We start from the raw sequence: 21,481 nt of genomic DNA on the forward strand, positions 1-21,481 counted from the left end.
GGGAGGAATCAATGGGCATGAGTAATTTTTGGGTTTTTTTACATTTTGACCACTCGTCTCAACTCCTTGAAGGAACCAATAAACTAAAAAGAGAAACAAGTAAATATATACCATTAACTGATAAATGTGAATAACAACATGTTCAACAGTTTCACCAAGAGATATTCATACTGGTGACATGGATGTTTGCCTAAACAGTGAGACTATGAGAAATGAAATCTTGATTTTAGCCCTAATGCCAAGGCAAAGTACACATGTAAAACCATATGTACAGTTTTACCAAACGAACGAACAAAAAAAAGGTGTAAAGTCAGAATATCTGCAGCACGTCTCTTATCCACAAAGAACAAATTGGAGGTAAAAAATCCTATCATTACTTTTCAAAGCAAAACTTTCACCAAAGCTGTCAGACTTCTGACATGAGAATGCACCATTGAAATTCAAAAAGCATTGGGGCCTGTGACAGCAACTGCCCTCCATCAATGGACTGGTTTTTCTTGTGGGCACGGTTCTTTCACATCCAAGTTTCTTAAGCATCATCTTAACCCAGGGACCACGACAGCCACGATGTTGTCGTCACTGTTCTCTGCTCCTTGTGGGATGCAGCACAGCACCCCCACAGTCACCTCCGCCTCCTGCTGTCTCTGCAGCCTCCACTGGGTCCTCTGGCTTCAGGTCTTCTGTCACACTGCTTTGCCGGGTCTTCCATTTGTCTGCTCCATCTTCCGCAGTGTTTCAGGGGATTGGCTACCCCCCAGGCTGCTCGTGCTGAGTGCCCTGAAGACGGACACACAGCCACACTTGGGCTCCATTATCTCACTGCAGCCCCGCAGTCAGCTTGTCTGCAGGAAACCATCGATGTCAAGTCACCACGAGGCCACACGTCTGAGGAGACCTGGACCGGGTCTGCCTGCAGTGTCCTCTCCTCCTCTTCTGCTGGCAGGACATCAGCTGTGAGAATGGCTGGAGGCCACGCCTGTCACTTCAGCCCCTGTGTTTCCTGATTCATGGTCTGTTGGAGAAGGGATTTTCTCCAGTGTCTCTACCCCGTACGTTAGTCCTGATTTTATTGCAGTCTCAGGTACAGCACAGGAGAAAATACCCATGCAGAGATGCCAACCACTGCCAAGTGTGTGTTGAAACAATCAGGAAATTTAGTAGGAACTTTCTGAATTTGGTAGGAACACTCAGACTGCAAGCCACGTCAGCAAAAGTACATTTTATCTACAATGCATACAAACACTTGGGCATACCATCAACAATTAAGCTGATTGGTCCATTCAATGATGTTTCAATGTGAACATGCACTCAATTAGCTGAGCATCATCATATACGACTAAGGTTTGTAGTGACTGCCCCGAACTCGTGAGCAATAGTTCTAGAGCGTCTGGGTAATGTCAAGACAGGAAAGCATATGTCACCATGCATAATAAAATACGGTGAAATCGTAACAGTTGTCATCTCTGCGTATGGTGTGGCCTGAGAAAAAACAGGTCTGAGAAGAAATACACCAATAAGCTGCAACCCTTTTTGAGCCAAACAGGGTCAAAGTCAAAGAACAATGCATGGGCCTTGAACCAGAATATCTGGGAGTTCATTTTGCACCAGCTAGCATGGAAAAGATCTTGTTTCCAAATATTTTTCATCCAAAGCAGGCATCCTGGTTTTTCACTTCAGAGATTTTAACTCTCTAAAAATTAGAGCTATCCACTGGAAAAGTGATGATGGTCTATGTTGTACCCCAGAATCTGAAAGCATTGTACAAATGTCAATCCAGCTATAAGACACAGCAACTGCTCAGGATGGAAGGAGCATACCAAGACATCTGCCATGCTCAGTATGCAAACTGTGATTGTTCATGCTAGATAGCTTCAGTGGACCAAGTCTCTCTCTCATGAAAACAAAGAACATGGACTTAAAACAACAACAACACCACCCCCTCCCCCCCAAAGAAATCTTCAAATGAACAAGCACTACAAAAACACTGATTATCATGCAACAACATCAACTGCATGATATGAAATATCAAAACCGTACAGCAGTTGTACAAAAAACAGCAACAAAAAAACAAAACAAAAAAAACAGGATATGATGCAACAACACTGGGTATATGTTACTTGTCACAAGAAACTGGATACTGTGACATACCTATGACAAAAAGATGATGCCTTTCAATCACAAAAAGATGATGCCTCCCAATCACACCAATGTCAGACATTTATGACAAAAGATGTCTCCCAATCACATCAGTGTCAGACATTTATGACAAAAAGTTGATGTCTCCCAATCACATCAGTGTCAGACATTTATGACAAAAAGATGATGCCTTTCAATCACACCAATGTCAGACATTTATGACAAAAGATGTCTCCCAATCACATCAGTGTCAGACATTTATGACAAAAAGTTGATGTCTCCCAATCACATCAGTGTCAGACATTTATGACAAAAAGATGATGCCTTTCAATCACAAAAAGATGATGCCTCCCAATCACACCAATGTCAGACATTTATGACAAAAAGATGATGTCTCCCAATCACATCAGTGTCAGACATTTATGACAAAAAGTTGATGTCTCCCAATCACATCAGTGTCAGACATTTATGACAAAAAGATGATGCCTTTCAATCACAAAAAGATGATGCCTCCCAATCACACCAATGTCAGACATTTATGACAAAAAGATGATGTCTCCCAATCACATCAGTGGCAGACATTTATGACAAAAAGATGATGCCTCCCAATCACATCAGTGGCAGACATTTATGACAAAAAGATGATGCCTCCCAATAACATCAGTGGCAGACATTTATGATGAAAAGATGATGCCTCCCAATCACATCAGTGGCAGACATTTATGATGAAAAGATGATGTCTCCCAATCACATCAGTGTGACACATGGACAACAAAAATGTGATGCCTCAAAATCACACCAGTGTGACATGAACGACAAAAAGATCCCTTCAGTCAACACAACCAGCACTGTCACACTGGCAAGGGACTGAGTGGTAAAAAAAAAACCCAGCATTGTCACATCGGGAAGGGACTGAATGGTCAAGGGACCTAGTGGTCAAGGAACTGAGTGGTCAAGGGACTGAGCCGTTAAGGGACAGAGTGGTCAAAGGACTTAGTGGTCAAGCGACTGAATGGTCAAGTGACTGAATAGTCAAGGAACCAAGTGGTCAAGGACTGAGCGGTCAAGGAACCGAGTGGTCAAGGACTGAGCGGTCAAGGGACTGAGTGATCAATGGACTGAACGGTCAAGGTACTGAGTGGTCAAGGGCTGAGCGGTCAAGGGACTGAGTGGTCAAGGAACCAAGCGGTCAAGGGACTGAGTGGTCAAGGACTGAGTGGTCAAGGGACTGAACGGTCAAGGGACTGTGCAGTCAAGGGACCTAGCAGTCAAGGAACCGAGAGGTCAAGCACGCGATGGGAACAGCTCATGATAGGCAGGGGGAGCGCCACAGGGGCTGTCACTAAAGGGCGGAGGAGGAGGAGGGGGTTCCATGCCTGCCTCCCCCTCACCCACACCATCCAGAGGTGCCAGGAAGGGCCTGCCGGCACCTGATCCAGCGCGTGACGCCGGCGCCGTCAGGTCCAGATCAGCGTAGGCCGGGGGCGGTGCTGCATTTCCATCCACCCCCCCGTCACGTCCCTGTCTGAAGGGGGGCGTGCCGAACGATTCTGAGACGCGTCCCCCCACACTGCGACTGTCCAGGCCTGCAGTCCTTCTCCCGCTGTCTGTTGCCGTGCCGTCTTCTACTGCTGCGTCCCGAGCGGCTGTACAGAAACGGCAACCCCACCCCCACCCCCCAAAGAAAAAGAAAAAAAAAAGAGACCAAAACATCAGTAACGTCATGTCACACTCAACTTGTCCCAAAACAAAAACAGTAATCAGTGATTAATGTAAACGGTAATTGATTTACATCACACACCACTACCACCACTACCACATGCATGCATATTTAAATACACACACACACACCATACCACACACACACACACACACCATACCACATACGTACACCAGCTCACACACGTACACCATACCACACACACACATGCATGCACACACACACATACACACACACACACAGCACACACATACACAACATAACACAACCCACACACACAACACACATATCAACACCACCACAAAACACCACAACACACCACACCACACGCACGCACACACACATACACACACACTCACACACTGTACCATACATACACACCATACCACACAAACACACACACCACACCACACCACACCACAACACAACACACACACAACACAAATACAACACAAAAGAACAACACACACACACACACAACACACACACATCAACACCACCTTAACACAACACACACACATATCAACACCAACACAAAACAACACACACACACACACAACACAAAACACAAACACAACACAAAACAACAACACACACACAACACACACACACATATCAACACCACCTCAACACAACACACACACATATCAACACCACTACAACACAACACAACACAACACACCACAACACACACATACACAAACACACACACACACACACACACACACACACACATGCAGAGTGTGCTGAAGTGAACTTCCTGAAAAACTTACACTGTCGCTGCTGTGCGACCGATCTTTTGTGTGAAACGCCACACACACAGGAACAGATGCTGAAGAACACCCCGAGCAAAGGGAAGATAATTCTCGTGGCGAAGGTGCTCTCATAGTCTGTCTCGCTGTAAGTGTCGCTCTCTGTGTTTATGGTCTCAAAATTGTCTGCAAAAAAATAAAATAAAATAAAAATAAATAAACAAATGAAATAAATAAAATAAAAAGATTCAAAAATATATATATTGATGAATAAATAAATATATAAATAAAAGAAGAAAAAAAAAGAAAAAGGAAACAAGAGCAACAGCCAGCCATTTATGCCGAAGCCGTCACAGTTTTGTCTTGATAAACCATACATAAGACCTGTGCACACACCTTTTCTGTCCCACAGTCTCTGTAAGAGAGGCACCACTGACGTTGACTAAGCTGCCAGTTCTCTCCAATGCAAACCACATCCATCGAACAGAACAGCAACAACCCTTTGTAGTAAATTATATTCCTTCGCCCCCACCCCACCCACCCCCACCCCCAAACCTTACCCCCTCTGCCTCCATCCACCCCTTTCCCGCCCTCCCCCCCCCCCCCCCCACACCCCCCCCCCCCAAAAAAAAAAATTCTGGAAGAAACTGTCATCGACCTGTAAGCTGCTGGTCAAATATGTCACTCTCATGCTTTCTCTGTCGACAGAAGACAAGTTTACGGAAACATTTTCACATACCAAAAACCTGTTCACGACAGAAAATTATCAGCAACAACACACAGTTTTCATCAGCTGACAAACAGATATATCTGTGGACGTGTGCGCATGTGTGTGTGCATTTGCATGTGTGTGTTCTTTTCTTTAATGTCTGCCCACAATTATGATTTCAGACGTTACATGTGTGTGCAAGTGTGTGTGTGTGTGTGTGTGTGTGTGTGTGTGTGTGTGCCAAGGTGTATGTGTGTGTGTGTGTGTGCACCATACATGTGAGTGTGAGTGTGCATATATATGTGTGTGTGCATACATGCGTGTGTGTGTGTGCATATGTGTGTGTGTGTGTGTGTGTGTGAAAAAGGGTGCTGCATGGCCTATATACAACTAAGGTAAAGAAAAAAAAAGGAAGAAGAAAACAACAAGGTGCTTGGGGGAAAGGGGTTTGTTCGCTTTTCATTTACCTTGTTGATGTTTCTTCCTCCATCAGATCACAAGGAATTTTTTGTTGTTGTTGTTTTGTTTGGTTTTTTTTTTTTTTTGGTTTGTTTGGGGTTTTTTTGGGTTTTTTTTAATAACATAAATCTGACACAACCATTTTTCAGCTTAGAGCAAACTGTCACTGATCCTGCAGTGTCCGTGACATGCCTGAACCATCCTTTCACACCAGCCCATCCCCTCCTCCTCTTCCCCTACACACACACACACACACACACACACACACACAAACACACACACACACATACATACATACCAAGCTGCCTCTTTTCCTCCATCTTTATGACAGCTTGCACTTCAAAGATAGGCGAACCATCTCGGAGCGTTCCGTTCTCGGCAGTGCTTTCATTCCGAACCACCTCGAAGACAGGCTTCTGTTGAAACCCATAGGGCACGCAGGTATCCTCGGGGGAGAGGTTCGTTGTCTCACAGCTGTAGTTTCTGAGGGACACGTAGTCAGACCTCATAAGGCGCTCCTGTTTAAAGTGCACAGACACTTCACACGAGGTCTGCATGAAGTTCCACGTGGTGCAAAGCTTTCTTCTTGATGCGATGCCGTAGTTTTTCACCAAAAGGCTGCAGGTTTGAACCTTGGCTTCGTTCGCCGTGTCCTTCCAGTAGATGGAACGGATCGTCAGGTTTGCACTGGAGGAAGAAAAAGTCCTGCTGTGACTGCACGTTCCGTCAAGAAAATCTGAAAAAAAAAAGAGAAGAAGATAAAAAAAATGAAAATATCAAGGTCAGGAATCATTCTGTGATCATGAGTTGTTGGGGTTTATTGTGTGTGCGTGCACACACACACACACACACACACACACACACAAGACCCATGTATACATGCAAGAGCTCACACACATGCACACACACACACACTCACATACAAACACAACCAACAGATACATGCAAGTGCACACACACACACACACACACACACACACACACACTCACACAAATACACACACAAACACAAACAACAGACACGCCTACACATGCAAGTGCACACACACACACACACACACACACTCACACAAGACCCATGTATACATGCAAGAGCTCACACACATGCACACACACACACACTCACATACAAACACAACCAACAGATACATGCAAGTGCACACACACACACACACACACACACACACACACACACACACTCACACAAATACACACACAAACACAAACAACAGACACGCCTACACATGCAAGTGCACACACACACACACATACACACACATACATACATATTTGCACACACACTCAAAATTATACGTGTCCATCATCTGGCTAAACATTACAACGCAAAAATTGATTTTGTGGTGTCAGAGGACTTTCAGGTGTAAAATATAAAAACAAATAAATAAATAAATATATAAACAAATGAACAAACATTAGGAATCAGTGTCCACTGAAATGAAAGATTCTGCGGGGTGAGGGAGGGAGGTAAGGGCTGTGCTGTCAACATCTTCTCACTGCACACGCCATGAACAAGTAACACTGCCTTTCCGACATGTCTCCAAACACTTACACACAAGATGCCTCTGCGACGGCTGAGCATACACGTAGATCCACGATGCAAAGTAGTCACGCAGCAGCAAAGAGCCAGAAACGTTGCAATCCGTTTCAAACATCAGTGTCACTTTGTCTTCGTAGTGGGAGTAGCATTTGAATGTTCGCATGTACTGATTGATCAGTGGATACCTGGAGCTTGTCAGCCTCTGCAGACCACCCGTAAACATGAATCAAATGCAAAACAAAACAAAAAATAACAACAATAAACAAACAAACAAACAAAAACAACTAAAAAAAAAAAGAAAAAAAAAAAAAGAAAAAAAGAAAAAAAAATGAAAAGGAAGAATGAAAGCTTGTTTAGAACTAATATATAAGTATTCTTCTTCTTCTTCTGCGTTTGTGGGCTGCTGTAATATTCGGACATAGAATCCAAATTGATTTAAGAAAAAAAAAAAAAATTCTCTTTAAGCAACTGAACTGAAAAATACAAGGAAGGTGGTGAAACTCTTGTTGCTGAACCTATGAGCTGTTTTCCTAACAAAGTTTGAATGCAGTGTAAACATTCTTTTAGGACTTTTTTGAAAAGCAATTTTGTGTTGTTGTTGTTGTTGTTTTTTAATGACATATGGCTCATGTTTCACTAATCAGTGAGCATCAATAAAGGAAATTATTCAGAGATGGTATACAGTGATTTTGAATATATTAACAATATTTAGAACAATCCTTTTCAGCCCATGATCCATGCGAACTGTCACATTTGTTTTGTTCTAGTTCTTAAATCATTCTGCCATGTGCCAAACAAAAGGAACTAACTGCTATGGTATTTCCCGCAGTGTCCTCGTGTGTTAATTGGGAGGGAAAACAGGTCAATTTCGGCATATTTTCTTCGTTTTTCTGCATCAATATGGCATCGGAACCTAACCAGGGTTTTGTAAACTCTGCAGGGTTGAACTGGTTAAATTGGCTGAGATGTACTGATGCTGAGCTAAAACCTCCCTGTGCTGAAAGGATTAAGAAAAAAGTGACACGCTGATTCAGCAAGTTCTGAACAAAAATTCTTTGGGTTGTTTTAGCCAGTCAGCCACTTTGATTTGGTGCTGGTTCATCTTCTGTGCCCTCTCCATGTAATTACACTCATGTCAACTGTCTCTACCCCCATGCTCACACAAACACCCATTCTCATTTTGAAGTCTTAACCCTGGCAGTCTGCAGGGAGGAACCAGCAGTATATAATCAGGCTGCTGTTGGTTTCCCAGCCAGAGGAGATCCTGCCCCATTCCTGCATCATCTTAGGTAACAGCTATTCAGAATTTCTTTTCTTTTTCTTTTCTTTTTTTAATCACTTCCTATATAGTTCAATGCATACCAGTATCACAGGAAGCAATTGACATACTTTTTGACTGGTTCTGAGAACACATACTGCACGCACACACACATATATCTAATCATCTGTCTCTCTCTATAAATATACATATATCTCATCAGAATGATTATAGATTACTGCGCTATGTAACCAAATGACTAGAGTGGATTTATTACATTTACAGTATTGGACTTTCAGCCTGAAGGTCCTGGGTTTGATCCAAGCTGCATCAACTTGGTGTGTTGAGAGTGGAGATAATTTCTGACCTCCCCAAGTCAGCAGATGTGCACACCAGCTAGTGAGTGCCTGAACTCCCCCTTTTTGTGCGTACACATGCAGAAGGCCGAATGCTGACATCAAACATCCTGCAATCCATGCCAGTGTGGTGGATCATTGGAACACACACACACACACACACACACACACGCACACACACACACACACACACACACACCTGCATGCACTATCCACAACTTGAACCATCAGCAAAGTGTTGCTAGTCATGTGATTTGAAAACGCTTTTCATTTTCCTTTCCACATGATGCAAGTGTTCCAAAACCTTTATGGGCATAATCAACAGCCACTCCATTCAACCTCCATTCAACCTCTTCTTGTGCCCTAACTTACCAAGACATCGAGAGACCAGTGAATAATGGAGATTCTTGTCTTTGCACCCTTCAAACGGATGCGAGAAAAATCCACGCAGACCTCGTTCCTTTGCCTCTCATACCGGTCAGCTGACAGGAAGAACCTGGAGAAAGTGACTGCACAGGTAAAACCACCGCTGGGACACTTCTGGCCTTCCGGCATGACGATGCGGTACGCTTCATTCTCACTGATCCTCTGCGTCAAGTTACACAGAGTCTGTGCTGGGTCTACCGTCACTGTAAAACAACGCGGCAACACTTTCATTTCAAGCGTCAGTCACCAGAGCCTCCTCATCACATCAGCAATGATTTGTAACACACACAGACACTCACAAATACATGTACAGTACTGGAAAAAGACAGCTGAACAGATGTGGACTAGTTGATTTTCCATCTGCCTTTTCAATCAGGGGTGTGACTGCTTTTAAGTTTTGCACTTTATGATGCAGATGTTTATCAGATGTATGCAACTTAAAGAGTTGGAAGTGGATTTTCAGATTTGTGATATGGTTTTTGCATATTGTGATATTGAGAGTAGTTTCAAGTGTTGTGATCGGGTTTTTAAGAATTGTGATGAGGAGCGTGTATAGTCTGTGATGATAGCGAGTGTGTGTGTGTGTTTGTGTGTGTGTGTGTGTGTGTGTGTGTGTGTGTGTGTGTGTGTGTGTGTGTGTGTGTGTGTGTGTGTGTGTGTGTGTGTGTGTGTGTGTGTGAACATAAAACAATCAGTGTGTGTTTTTAGCTGGTTACCTGTAAAGAGTTATGCATGTAAGTTTTTCATTTCAGTGTTTACATGAATGTTTTAAACGCCAGTTTTTTTTACATTGTACAATGCATTTGAGAGATAGAGAGAGAATAATAGATCCAAGCCCTGATATCTTCATTTTCCTACATGAATGAGAAGAAACATAAACAAAATCAGCCTTGGAAAGCAAAGCAAAGCAAAGCACACATTTGCACACAAGGTCAATATGACCAGCGTATGCATAATGAATATACACACAAGGTCAATCAATCAACTGACGCTTGGGCCTGACTGGTAAAGAAAATGTTCAAACGCGGTCAGCAGCTGACAATGAAACAAACAGAAAGACGGACACAGATGCTTCTATACCCACCCCTATTCAGGGGACCTTGAAGGAAAGACGGATGGGGTGGTGGTAGCAAGCAGAGACAGAAACAGGGAGTGAGAGACAGAAAGACAGACACAGGCACAGACACAGACACAGACAGGTCACTGAATGGGGGTGAGGAGGAGTGAGGGGGTAGTGGGAGATGGGGGGGGGGGGAGAATAAAATTTCAATCAAATCAAACAGAAATGTAACAGCACCTGCAGACAAAACATTCTTTGAAAGTCAGAGGACACCAAGAATTAAGTGTCATCATTTATTTCAAAAACAAATTAATAGATAGGTAGATAAAGCAATAGATATATATATAAATAGTGGGGTGTGTGAGGGTAGTATTCAGTGTGCACATACATATTATTGTACTTAGGTGTAGAGCCTGTGGAGAGGGAGGGGATTGAGTGAGTAAAGGAGACACAGAGAGAGTGAGAGGGTGTGTGTGTGTGTATGTATACCATGCCTCTCTTTCAGGGAATATGATTTTGTGTGAAACCATCATGCATGTGTAATATATGTTGCATGGTCTTGTAGGTGTTTGAACATGCCATTGGGAAGAGGACAGATTAAAAACATGAGGAAAGAAAAAAAGAAAAGACAACAGAAAGGAGAAAAAGGATGATGGAAGGAACAAAAAAAAAAAAAAAAAAAAGGACAAAAAGATTTTAAAAAAACAAAAAACAAAAACAAAAACGAAAGACAAAAAAAAAAAAAGAAAAGAAAAAAGAAAGAACCTTCCAGGGATGCTGAAACTATCCTGCTCACTTGCAGAACTTTTAGGCATCCACTGATTTCTCCTAAAAAATAGTGGGGTGTGGGGGCACCATAGCAGATTCAGTTAGGCATTGGGAACCGAACTTCTGCTGGGGAAGGTTAAAAGTTGTGGAAGCAGGAGATTGGGCCTTGTCTTCCTACACCAAGCCCCAGACCCAGTGAATATGAATTCACTGCCCTTTAAACCAGTTAAAGGTTGTAAAAGGCAATGGGACCTTTAAACTTTTGAAAATTGTTTTACATTACATACATACATACATACATACATACATACATACTTGCATGCATACATACATACATGCATGCATACACAAATATTCCTATAGGTATATCAGGTGCTATATGTCATGAATACAAATCAATCAATCAATAAACCAATCAATAAAATCACTACTACAAGTTCCCTGCACGACATAAACACCTTGTATCACTGTCATCATCATTGTCCTGTTCCACTTTTGATAAAAATGCCCCCTTCTCATTTATCATTTTCATTGTCATCATCATTATCATAATATTCTTTTCTTTTTTTCTTCTTTGTTTTTTTTAAACCATAATCAAGTCCTTACATGTTTTGACTTTGAATGCTTCCGCTCTGATGTGTGCTGCAACGTAAAGCCAAGTGGTCCAAAGCCAGATGACATGACCATACCCCATGACCGCCGTCATGTCCTCAGTTCATGACACAGTCCCAGTTTCAGGCTATCATGCCAGTCAGCATTTTAGTGGGGATGTCTCCATGGCATGTTCCACAGATCTGAAAAGGGAGAAAAAAAACAACAACCACAAAGCACATACTTTTAATCAGCATGTAGCAACAACAGTAGCAGCAATTCTGTCAGTCGTGACTTTCTATTCTTCTGAGTAGCTTTCATCATCCTTTGATGGTTACATAGTTCTCTACTATTCTGGTTACAACTGTCAAAAATCAACAAACTGGACTCATGTATAGAAAGGGAATCCCTCTCCCCTCCTCAAATCATCATAACATACTGAAAGTCAGAAACAGTTGTTCTTTGGGTGGGTTTTTTATTTATTTTTTAGGGTATATATACCACCTATTGAACTGACTACTTTTTCAGCATACAGCCGTGAGAGGAAAGAATGGAAAGTGCAAACTGGTATAGCAGCAGAGGGTGAAAAGAAGTGGTGATTAGGAACAAAATGCAGGAGAATCAAACTGTTTAAATTTATGTTTGAAATCAAGAACAAAACAGTGTCTATAGTTTATTTCTAAAATACACAGCTTATAATCATCGCAAGCAACAATTCCATTGTTAACATTGGGGAAAAGGGAAAGAAAAAACAAAGGAAACACCAAGAAAGAAACTAACTCAGTGACTGCTTGTACAGACTTTCAGAATGGAATGATACGATTATCTCAAAATATTCATGTGATTTTAGGCATCTGGACTTACCTTTTTCTTTCTTAATATACAACATCATGTGTTTGAAACTACACATATTCCACTTACAATTAATGAATTATAAATAATTTCTTTCAAATATTTCTTTATAATTTTCAGATATATATACATATATTTAACACCAATCACCAGTTTTGAAAAGCGTTGCAATTTGACAACATATACAACAATACGACATTAACAACTCTTTCCATTAACTCAGTAACTGACTGGGACTCTTACAATGAGTCAAATTCATACTTTGAAACAGCTCTTAAAAGATATCTGTTCAAGCAAAATTACCGCTGCTAAAACATACCATACAATTTCCCCTTCCTCTGATGGCTGTCTAACCTGTTCTGATTGTTTCCATCATCCATGAAATCCATTTTGATCTGTTAATTGGGTTTACATGAGAATGACTGCATGCCTGCATGTGTGCTTGTATACATGTGTGCTTGTACACACGTCCACTGTGTCTAGGGCTCCGTATAGGAAAACAGGGCCAAATCCTCTTCTTCCACCATTTCAACCTTCCTAACCAAGGTCAGATGCCTATTCATACCTGGGTGGAGTGAGGAAAATCTGAGCAAAGTGACTTTCCCAAGGACGCAAAACCATGTCGAAATGGCTCCTCAAACCCTGACCACTGGTGAATACTGGAACAAGTGGAAGTCCAGAGCCTAACAGATTCTGTCATGGCATATACATATATAATATATCTATATATCTGTGTGTGTGTGTGTGTGTGTGTGTGTGTGTGTGTGTGACAGAGAGAAAGAGAGAGAGAAAGAGAGAGAGAGCGTGTGAGTGTGTGTCAACACACTAATCCTGTGAGTGTCATTACTGTGTGTGTGTGTGTGTGTGTGTGTGTGTGTGAGAGAGAGAGAGAGAGAGAGAGAGAGAGAGAGAGAGAGAGAGAGAGAACATCATCCATACGTATGAATCAGTCTTTCGATAGTAGAAAACATCCACTTCCTCACGGAGTGGAAAGGATTGATTAATAAATCAAATAGTCTAATTCGTACAGTCACATACCTTTCAGTAACATGTTCAACATTAACGATGGAAAAATGCAAACAAAAACAAAACACACAAAAAACACGTCGAAGTCGATGCCCTGGTCTATGTTATAAACTTTATAAACTACTACTATGGATGTCAACATATAACATGACTGGCACCAGGAACTTGCCAAAACTGTATGTACAGACAGTCGTACTGATTTTTGATGGACATGCCAATAATATGCGAAATAACTAATGAGTAAACGCAAGATGTTCACCTTTCATCAGATGACTCGTAGAGTGCTTTCCCTTTGCACTCCGGCCCTGCTCTTCCGCCTTCCCCCATCATTTCTTCGTCAGACAGAAATGTTCAGTTGGTGGATAGTAGGGGTTAAATCTGCTCTGTTGTGTCACAGGCAGGACTGATGCCATTCTGGACTTGAAGCAGTCCAGCGGCTCGGCTGTAACAACCACCTGTGTTCCATTCCAGGATGGTGCGGGGGAAGAAAGACATCTGTCTGTACTGTTCTGCAGGCAGGGACGTCGTTGTTGCAGGTGTTGTTTTTTTCTGGAGCTCAGCCTGCTAGCAGTCTGATCGGCTTGCATGGTAGGCAGACTGAGTTGATGGAGATGAGAACATGGTGGAACTTGTAAAACATCTCCAAGCGAGCTTTTTTTTCTGTTTGACTTGTAGGGGGCACCAGTTGAGGGATCTCCAAGGATGGAGTTGACACATGATGACGTCTGTTGATGCCGGTCAGTGACCTATCTTGCTGCTCGGCGCTGGGCCTTTTCGATGGCGTGGATGTCACTGGTTAGATCAGTAGGGGTCCCACACAGACGCAGCGTACTCAAGGAAAGGTTGAACAAGGGTTTTGTACGCAGTTTCCTTAGTCTTCTTGTTTCTTATCTTGAGGTCGCGCCGCAGAAAGCTTATAGGGTCTTGTTGCCTTCGTTGGTTGCAGAATTCATGTGGGACCCACAGTGCAGATCATCTTGGATGTTCACACCAAGACATTTTATGGCTTTGACGTTTTCCAGTGGATGACCATGGAGTTGGTAGGTATGATCTTTTCTCTCTTTTGACTGACACTCAAGGTGGAGCACTTTTGGAAGTGGAATCACATAACCCACTGTTTCTCCCAGATAGTAAGGGAAACCGTAGGTCTGCTTGGAGTATGTGCTGGTCGGTTTCCTTCTTGATTAATTTGTTGCACATTATGTCGTCTGCTAATAGCTTGGACTTATATTTGATAGACTTTGGGAGGTCATTGATGTAGAGAAGGAAGAGACAAGGGCCGACGACCGAGCCCTGAGGAACGCCTGAGTTGACTGGGATATAGTCTGAAGTGACTTCCTCCACCACTGACAACTGCTTGTTGCCTGTCCTCAAGTATGTTCTTCATCCAGGTGTTGAGCTGACCTCTAATTCCGTAGCGCTGTGATTTATGTAAAAGCAGGGTATGGCTGACCTTGTCAAAGGCTTTGGAGAAGTTGAGGACAATTGTATCCACTTGGCTCCCTTTTTCCAGCTCGGGTGTGGTTTTGTCAATATAGCTGAGCAGCTGTGTCTGACAGGATCGTCCTCTTCGGAAGCCCCGCTGTTCTGGGCACAGGATACTGTTGCTCTTCAGGTACGTCATGATGTGGCTGGTGATAATGTGCTCCATCATTTTGCAGGCTACACATGTAAGAGAGATTGGACGATAATTAATTTTTCTGCCTTGTATCGTTCTCCCTTCTTTAAGACAGGTGTGATGCAAATTTGCTTCCAGTTGTGTGGCAGTGTTCCAGTTTTGTAGGAACTGCGAAGAGCAGAGTGAAGGCAGGGGCAATCTCCTCAGCAACTGTCTTCAGGAGCCTGCATGGTTGTGATGCCATCAGGTCCACAGGCTTTGTTGGGGTTGAGTTTAAAAAGCAGCTTTCTTACTTCTTCCTCTGTTATGTTGATGATGCTGCATATAGGATTGTAGGGTAGGTCAGGTGGTTGATATCATCAGCTGTGATATCCTCCTTGCAGCTGAAGACAGACTGGAACTGCTTGTTCAGGACTTGAGCTTGTTCCTTTGGGCCAGTGATAAACCTTCCTGCATCTTTGTGAGCAGAGACGTCAGAGCCTTCAGTCCTCCTTGTTTTAACAAAGCTCCAGAACTTCTTTTCCGGCGCGGTTTGATGCGGAGTGTCTGATGATGAGGTCTTCTATATATCTCCAGTGTAGATGACGCAGGTGTTTCTGGACAAGCTGATTGAGAGTCTTAAATCACTTGTGCACCTCGTCATCACTAGACTTCTTCCTTCGCTTGTGGAGACGGTCTCTCCTGATCAGCTTGATCACCACACTATCAATCCATGGACAGCTTCGTTTACTGTTTGTAAAATTTGTGTGGGACATATTCAGTGAGGGCATTTTTTAGACACTGGCATAGCTCTGTCCAGATCTCTTCAGTGCTGCTATCCTCAGTGAAAGTGGACACTGGATGGTCATTCAGATGTTGGACTGCCTCTTTCAAGGTCCCTTTCTGGATTCAGTATAGATTGGGATCAGTGGCTGGCATTTCTTTGGAGGGTAGATCTAGAGTTCCATGTATGTTGCATCATGGTCAGCAAGTCCGGGGAGTGTCTCAGTGCACGGAATCGGGTTTTGGTGGTTTGTCGGGAACAGGTCGAGAAAATGTTCACCTCTAGTGGGTTCCTGCATTATCTTTTCCCAGCCCATGTCATTTACGTCATCCATGAATTTGCAGTGGATGCTAGGGCATGGAGCTTCTTTCTTCAGGAATTTTGACTGCCTGCATGGGCGGTGCCATCCAGGGAGATTGAAGTCTCCACTTTACCACGATGATGGAATTGTTGGTCAGTGAGGCACGATGAGTTGATTCGCTGAACGCATTCAGGCTGTCTGCATTTCCTGTGAGCGGGTGTTAAAAAGAGCACACCAGCAGAGTGCAGCATCCCTGCAGCATGATCTTCACCCACAGTATTTCGCACTGTGTGGACAGTTTCGGGACTTCCGAGGAGGTGAGGTCTTCAGAGACAGCAATAGAAACTCCTCCTCCATTCTGGCTCTCTCTGTGTCTCTTCGAAATATGGTATACTCAGTGGGGAAGATTTTAGCACTTGCATGTTGTGGGGTGAGCCATGATTCAGGGCCAGGTGTAACATCTGGGCTCCGCCCCATTTCTGCCTTGCTCTCATTCCGAAGGTTCTTCTATCTGTATCTGTCTGTATGATGCACGTCGGCAGGAACCAATTATGGCATAACAGCACCGATGAAAAGACGTACAGGAGAGCACCCTTTAAAAAAGAAAAAGAAAAAAAGTTTCAGTCAGGATATCATTGGCGCGCAGTCTCCCTCTTAGAAAGATCCGAAAACAGTGAAATACAGCTGTGCTGGAAACTCCTATTTTGACAAACGAACTCTTGTGTTATTAATGACTGATAATGTTTTCTGCTTTCTTGTATTTAACCATGGTCAAAGATGTTTAGCGGAATGATGAATGCGTTACCCTCTGACCAGCCGTCCGGTTCGCCTTCAGATTTATGTGTTACCCACCACCCTCCCGCACTCCCCCTCCCCTTTCGTTGCCCTTTCTATGTATATGTTTGCCTATCCGTCTGTGTGTCGCCGGCGACAATATGTGCGTACGCGCACTGCATATAATTATTGTTTGCGTTTCATATAATTCAATTGTCGAAGGCATTATATTCCGGCGACAATATGTGCTGAGACTAAGTGCATATTTCAGTTGTCGCCAGTTGCTGGTGTTAAAAAAAAAAATTCAATGTAGATATGGTGATTGGAATTATCATCATGATTAAGATCCAGAGAAGGATGTGTGTGTGTGTGTGTGTGTGTGTGTGTGTGTGTGTTAGTACCAATGAGAGAGAGAGAGAGAGTGTGTGTGTAGTAGTATACAGTTTAACGTCTTTCCACTTTAAGTGATATTAGACGAGTGTGTGTGTGTGTGTGTTAGTGTGTGTGCGCCATGTTCGTATGAATAAGTGCGAGCGCGCGCGCGTTTGTGTGTGTGTGTGTCTACTGTAAACAACAACTATGTTAGTGTGTTACGTCTCAAGGACTGACTAAGCGTGTTGGGTTACGCTGCTGGTCAGGCATCTGCTTAAAGGATGTGGTGTAGTGTATATGGATTTGTCCGAACGCTGCGACGCCTCCTTGAGTAAATGAACTGAGAACTGAACTCAACTTTGTGTGTGTGTGTGTGTGTGTGTGTGCAGAGAGAGAGTATATAAGTGATTGTGTCAGTGTGTGTGTGTGCAGAGAGAGAGAGTATATAAGTGATTGTGTCAGTGTGTGTGTGTGTGTGTGCGCACGCGCGCATTTGATTCATCTATTTATAAATACGTGCATACATGTATACGTAGTAGACACATGTATGCGCACATACACACACATACATCTCTTCAGTTCACGCACATGTGCCTACACTTGCGCACACAGACACACATGCACGTGCGCGCACACACACACACACACACACACATATATATATATATATATGTGTGTGTGTGTGTGTGTGTGTGTACATACACACGCACTCACACTCTCTCTTAGCCTGTCTTTCTCTCTCTGTGATTCGCTCTCTGCATATCTGTCTGAAGCATATTGGCTCAAACTAACAAGACTGCCAACATCACGATTATGTAGACAAGCATACGAGATGCTGCAACTGCAAGATGGGAAGGGCAAACAGAACTGGGTATTCCACATCAAGAAAACACTAACGGAACATGGGTTCGGTCTTGTTTGGATGAGCCGAGTAGGGCACGAAAGCCGCTTTGTATCGGAATTTAAAGACAGACTTATAGCATGTAACAAACAAAACTGGCACGGAGAAATAGAGAGCAATGACAGGTATAAATGGTTTTATTCATTTAAATCAATATTTCAAACAGAGAAGTATATTAAGATTATAACAAATGGCATAAAAGATCCATATAGATGGATAGATAGATAGGGATAGTCAGCTCTAATACCTTGGTTCAATTTCCCAATTTTATTTTCTATCGTGCGCGCGTGTGTCAGTGTGTGCGTGCGTGTGTTTACTAGGTGTGAGCTCGCGCGTAGTCTTCTTAAGAATCTGTGGGTCTTCGTCTCATATACACGTCTTATCTCGGGTGCGCTGCTCGATGGGGTCATAAGTATCGGCGGGAAGTGGATGGCTTTGTCGGCACACACACGGGGGACTGAATAGCGACACTGTGCAGACCAGTGTAACAGGCCGAACTCTACACCTGGCTAGTTAAAACCCCGGGGGTTACAGTAAAGCAGCCTGGGCCACATGTCATTGATTAAGTTCATGATTACTTTATTATACTTTGATAATGGTTTACTGATGGGAGGCCAAAAACATGCAGTGGATTTTGGCTCTTCCACTGTCATAAAAAGTGAAGTAACCCATGTGATAATTCAGGAATGATATCTGTGAGTGTGTGTGTGTGTGTGTTGGGGGTGGGGGTGGGGGTAGGGCGTTGGGGGCGGTTGAATGGGTGGAGGGGTGAAATAGTGTGTGTGTGTGTGTGTGTGTGTGTGTGTGTGCACGCACGCGTTTTGCATGTGTGAGTGAGGGAATGATTCAGTGTTCTTTTTTAAAATAGTTTCCACAATATATCACACAATGCATACAAAGTCACAAAGAGATGCAGAAATAGGTAGTCTATTCATTGGGCTATAGCCCCTATGAAGGTTTCAACAAAAAACATCTTTTACATGAAATAATAATAAAATTATATCACAACAAGTTCAGCACAACATACATATATCACCAGGTATAGCAATTCTTCTAAACTAGAATGTATCTTGTATGAAGGGAGATCTACCACTTTACTGTTTGGAAGACATCATTAAGTTCAGCTTAAATGTACAAGGTTTTCAGTGATACACAACTGGAACATATTTTTCTCTAATTTCCTTGAGCACAGAACGGCTGAGGAGAGAGAGAGAGAGAGAGAGAGAGAGAGAGAGAGAGAGAGAGAGCTGAACTGAATGAATTTATTTTCTGAGGGTAATAGAGTCGGCATGCATGCAATGTTATTTTTCATCCAGCCCTTGAAAGAAATGATGAAATATGAATGAAAAGAATTAGAAAAAAAAAAAAAAAAATCTAAAAGAGGTTAGAACAACAGGAAAGAAGAAGAAAGGAAAACATCACATCAAAACACCATAAATCATACATACTATAAATCATGGATACATGAACAGACATTATATAGCTAAAGGAGAATGACAAAGAATGAGAGAGAGAGAGAGAGAGAGAGAGAGAGAGAGAGAGAGAGAGAGAGAGAGAGAGAGACTCCGACAGACGTTTTGTTGTTTTGTTCAAAATGGCCATAGCCCATCACAGAAAGGGATACACATGGAGATGAGAGTCACACTGGGAAACAGAAGAATGGTTATGTTACATAAACACTGCACCATTTTAGTGCTCTGCACAAATGTGAAGCAGAATGTTTTACAATAGTTTAATTTGTAGACAACCATAACAAAACAAACTTCAATGAAAAAAACAACAAACTGTGTTCAGAATTTTATGGAATAAGTTTTTTTGGATGGGAGGAAAATGGAGAAAAAGAGAGAGGGGGACACACACACACACACACACACAGAAACGACTGAATTAACATACTTTTTTTTTTTTTTTTTCTAACAGTGAGGGAACAAGCACAAATTAGCACCCCACACTGATGAAATAAAACGAAAAAAGAAAAGAAAAGATAAGAAGAAAAAGAAATGAATAAGAATGAGAAAAATAGATGAAGAGAGAGAGAGAATACATGTCATACACAATTAAAATGTTAATAATTATAATGAACAATGAAATTTGAAAATAAAACACACATGCATGCACTTCCCACCCTCTCCCCCCAAAGTAAAAGCAGTCAAGATGTCTAGTCATAAAATGATTACAGAAGTAAAGAGAGAGAGAGAGAGAGAAACAGAGAGAGGAGCAAGTTATAATTGAACTGCACATAAACAGAATAATCACCTGATGCATATATTTCCATCACCTCTACCACTGCTACTACTGCTGTACATTTACACGCTTACACAGTATGAGTATATTAGGATATAAAATAATGCTGTTTATTATTTTTTGAGTGATTTTAAGTCAGCACTGGTCATTATTTACAGAAGGCTTCAACAAGAAAAAAAAAAGAAAAAAAAAATCTTTTCAGCTGTGATGCTTTTTGAGTGATTTTTAAGTCAGCACTAGTCATTATTTATAGAAGGCTTCAACAAAAAGAACAAAAATTTAAATTGTGATGTTTTGTCTACATCTGAAGGATACAAGGAGAGAACTGGGGACTTGTGAACCAGAATAGGCAAGGTGAGGTTTATACAAACGTGGGCACTGGGACATTCAGTTTTGATTGATTTTGGTTCTCATAAAAAAATTATTTCAGTTGGAATATTGGAGCATGACCCGTAATTATTTGTTCATTAGTAATCCTAGGCCAGTCAGTGTGTGTGTGTGTGTGTGTGTGTGTGTTTCTAACGATAGACATTAATGTTGACATGAAGCTACATTCTTTAATCTATGACAAATGAGAGACTCTGAGAGTTAACTACTGCATCCATGTCATGTGTAAGGTGACATAATTTTCATGCAAAGCCAAACTAAAACAAAACAACAATGACAATGAAACCCAAAATTGGGACAAAACAAACTAGCAGTACATGATAAAACACAATAACCAAAAACTGGCCGGAGGTTGTTTGGACCATCAGCAGAATTCTAATCAATCACTTCATCAAAATTTGTGCATTTGCCATAGTTGAAGATACTGTTTACTTAATATGTTCCCTTTGA

The 21,481-nt window shown here is 42.3% G+C and overlaps 1 protein-coding gene across 1 annotated transcript; it reads right to left on the reverse strand.

Moving 5' to 3' along the window:
- Positions 1–2,365: 2,365 nt before the first annotated feature.
- On the reverse strand, positions 2,366–11,992 carry LOC143285134 (uncharacterized). The gene is made up of 6 exons (XM_076592358.1): positions 11,809–11,992; positions 9,321–9,577; positions 7,347–7,536; positions 6,075–6,512; positions 4,630–4,794; positions 2,366–3,782 (listed from the first exon to the last, which is right to left on the reverse strand). The coding sequence occupies exons 1-6, from the start codon at positions 11,906–11,908 to the stop codon at positions 3,421–3,423; spliced, it is 1,512 nt and encodes a 503-aa protein (XP_076448473.1). The 5' UTR covers positions 11,909–11,992; the 3' UTR covers positions 2,366–3,420.
- Between the last annotated feature and the right edge of the window lie 9,489 nt (positions 11,993–21,481).

This window comes from Babylonia areolata, chromosome 8, assembly GCF_041734735.1.
Source record: "Babylonia areolata isolate BAREFJ2019XMU chromosome 8, ASM4173473v1, whole genome shotgun sequence".
In the NCBI taxonomy this organism is placed as follows: domain Eukaryota; kingdom Metazoa; phylum Mollusca; class Gastropoda; order Neogastropoda; family Buccinidae; genus Babylonia; species Babylonia areolata.

Coding starts and splice junctions, on each gene's coding strand:
- LOC143285134 (XM_076592358.1), bottom strand. CDS start 11,908: ATGACGGCGGTCATGGGGTATGGTCATGTCATCTGGCTTTGGACCACT. Junction 6,513..7,346: donor GTCGCAGAGGCATCTTGTGT/GTAAGTGTTTGG, acceptor TTTTTTTTTCAG/ATTTTCTTGACGGAACGTGC. Junction 3,783..4,629: donor GGTCGCACAGCAGCGACAGT/GTAAGTTTTTCA, acceptor GTTTCTGTACAG/CCGCTCGGGACGCAGCAGTA.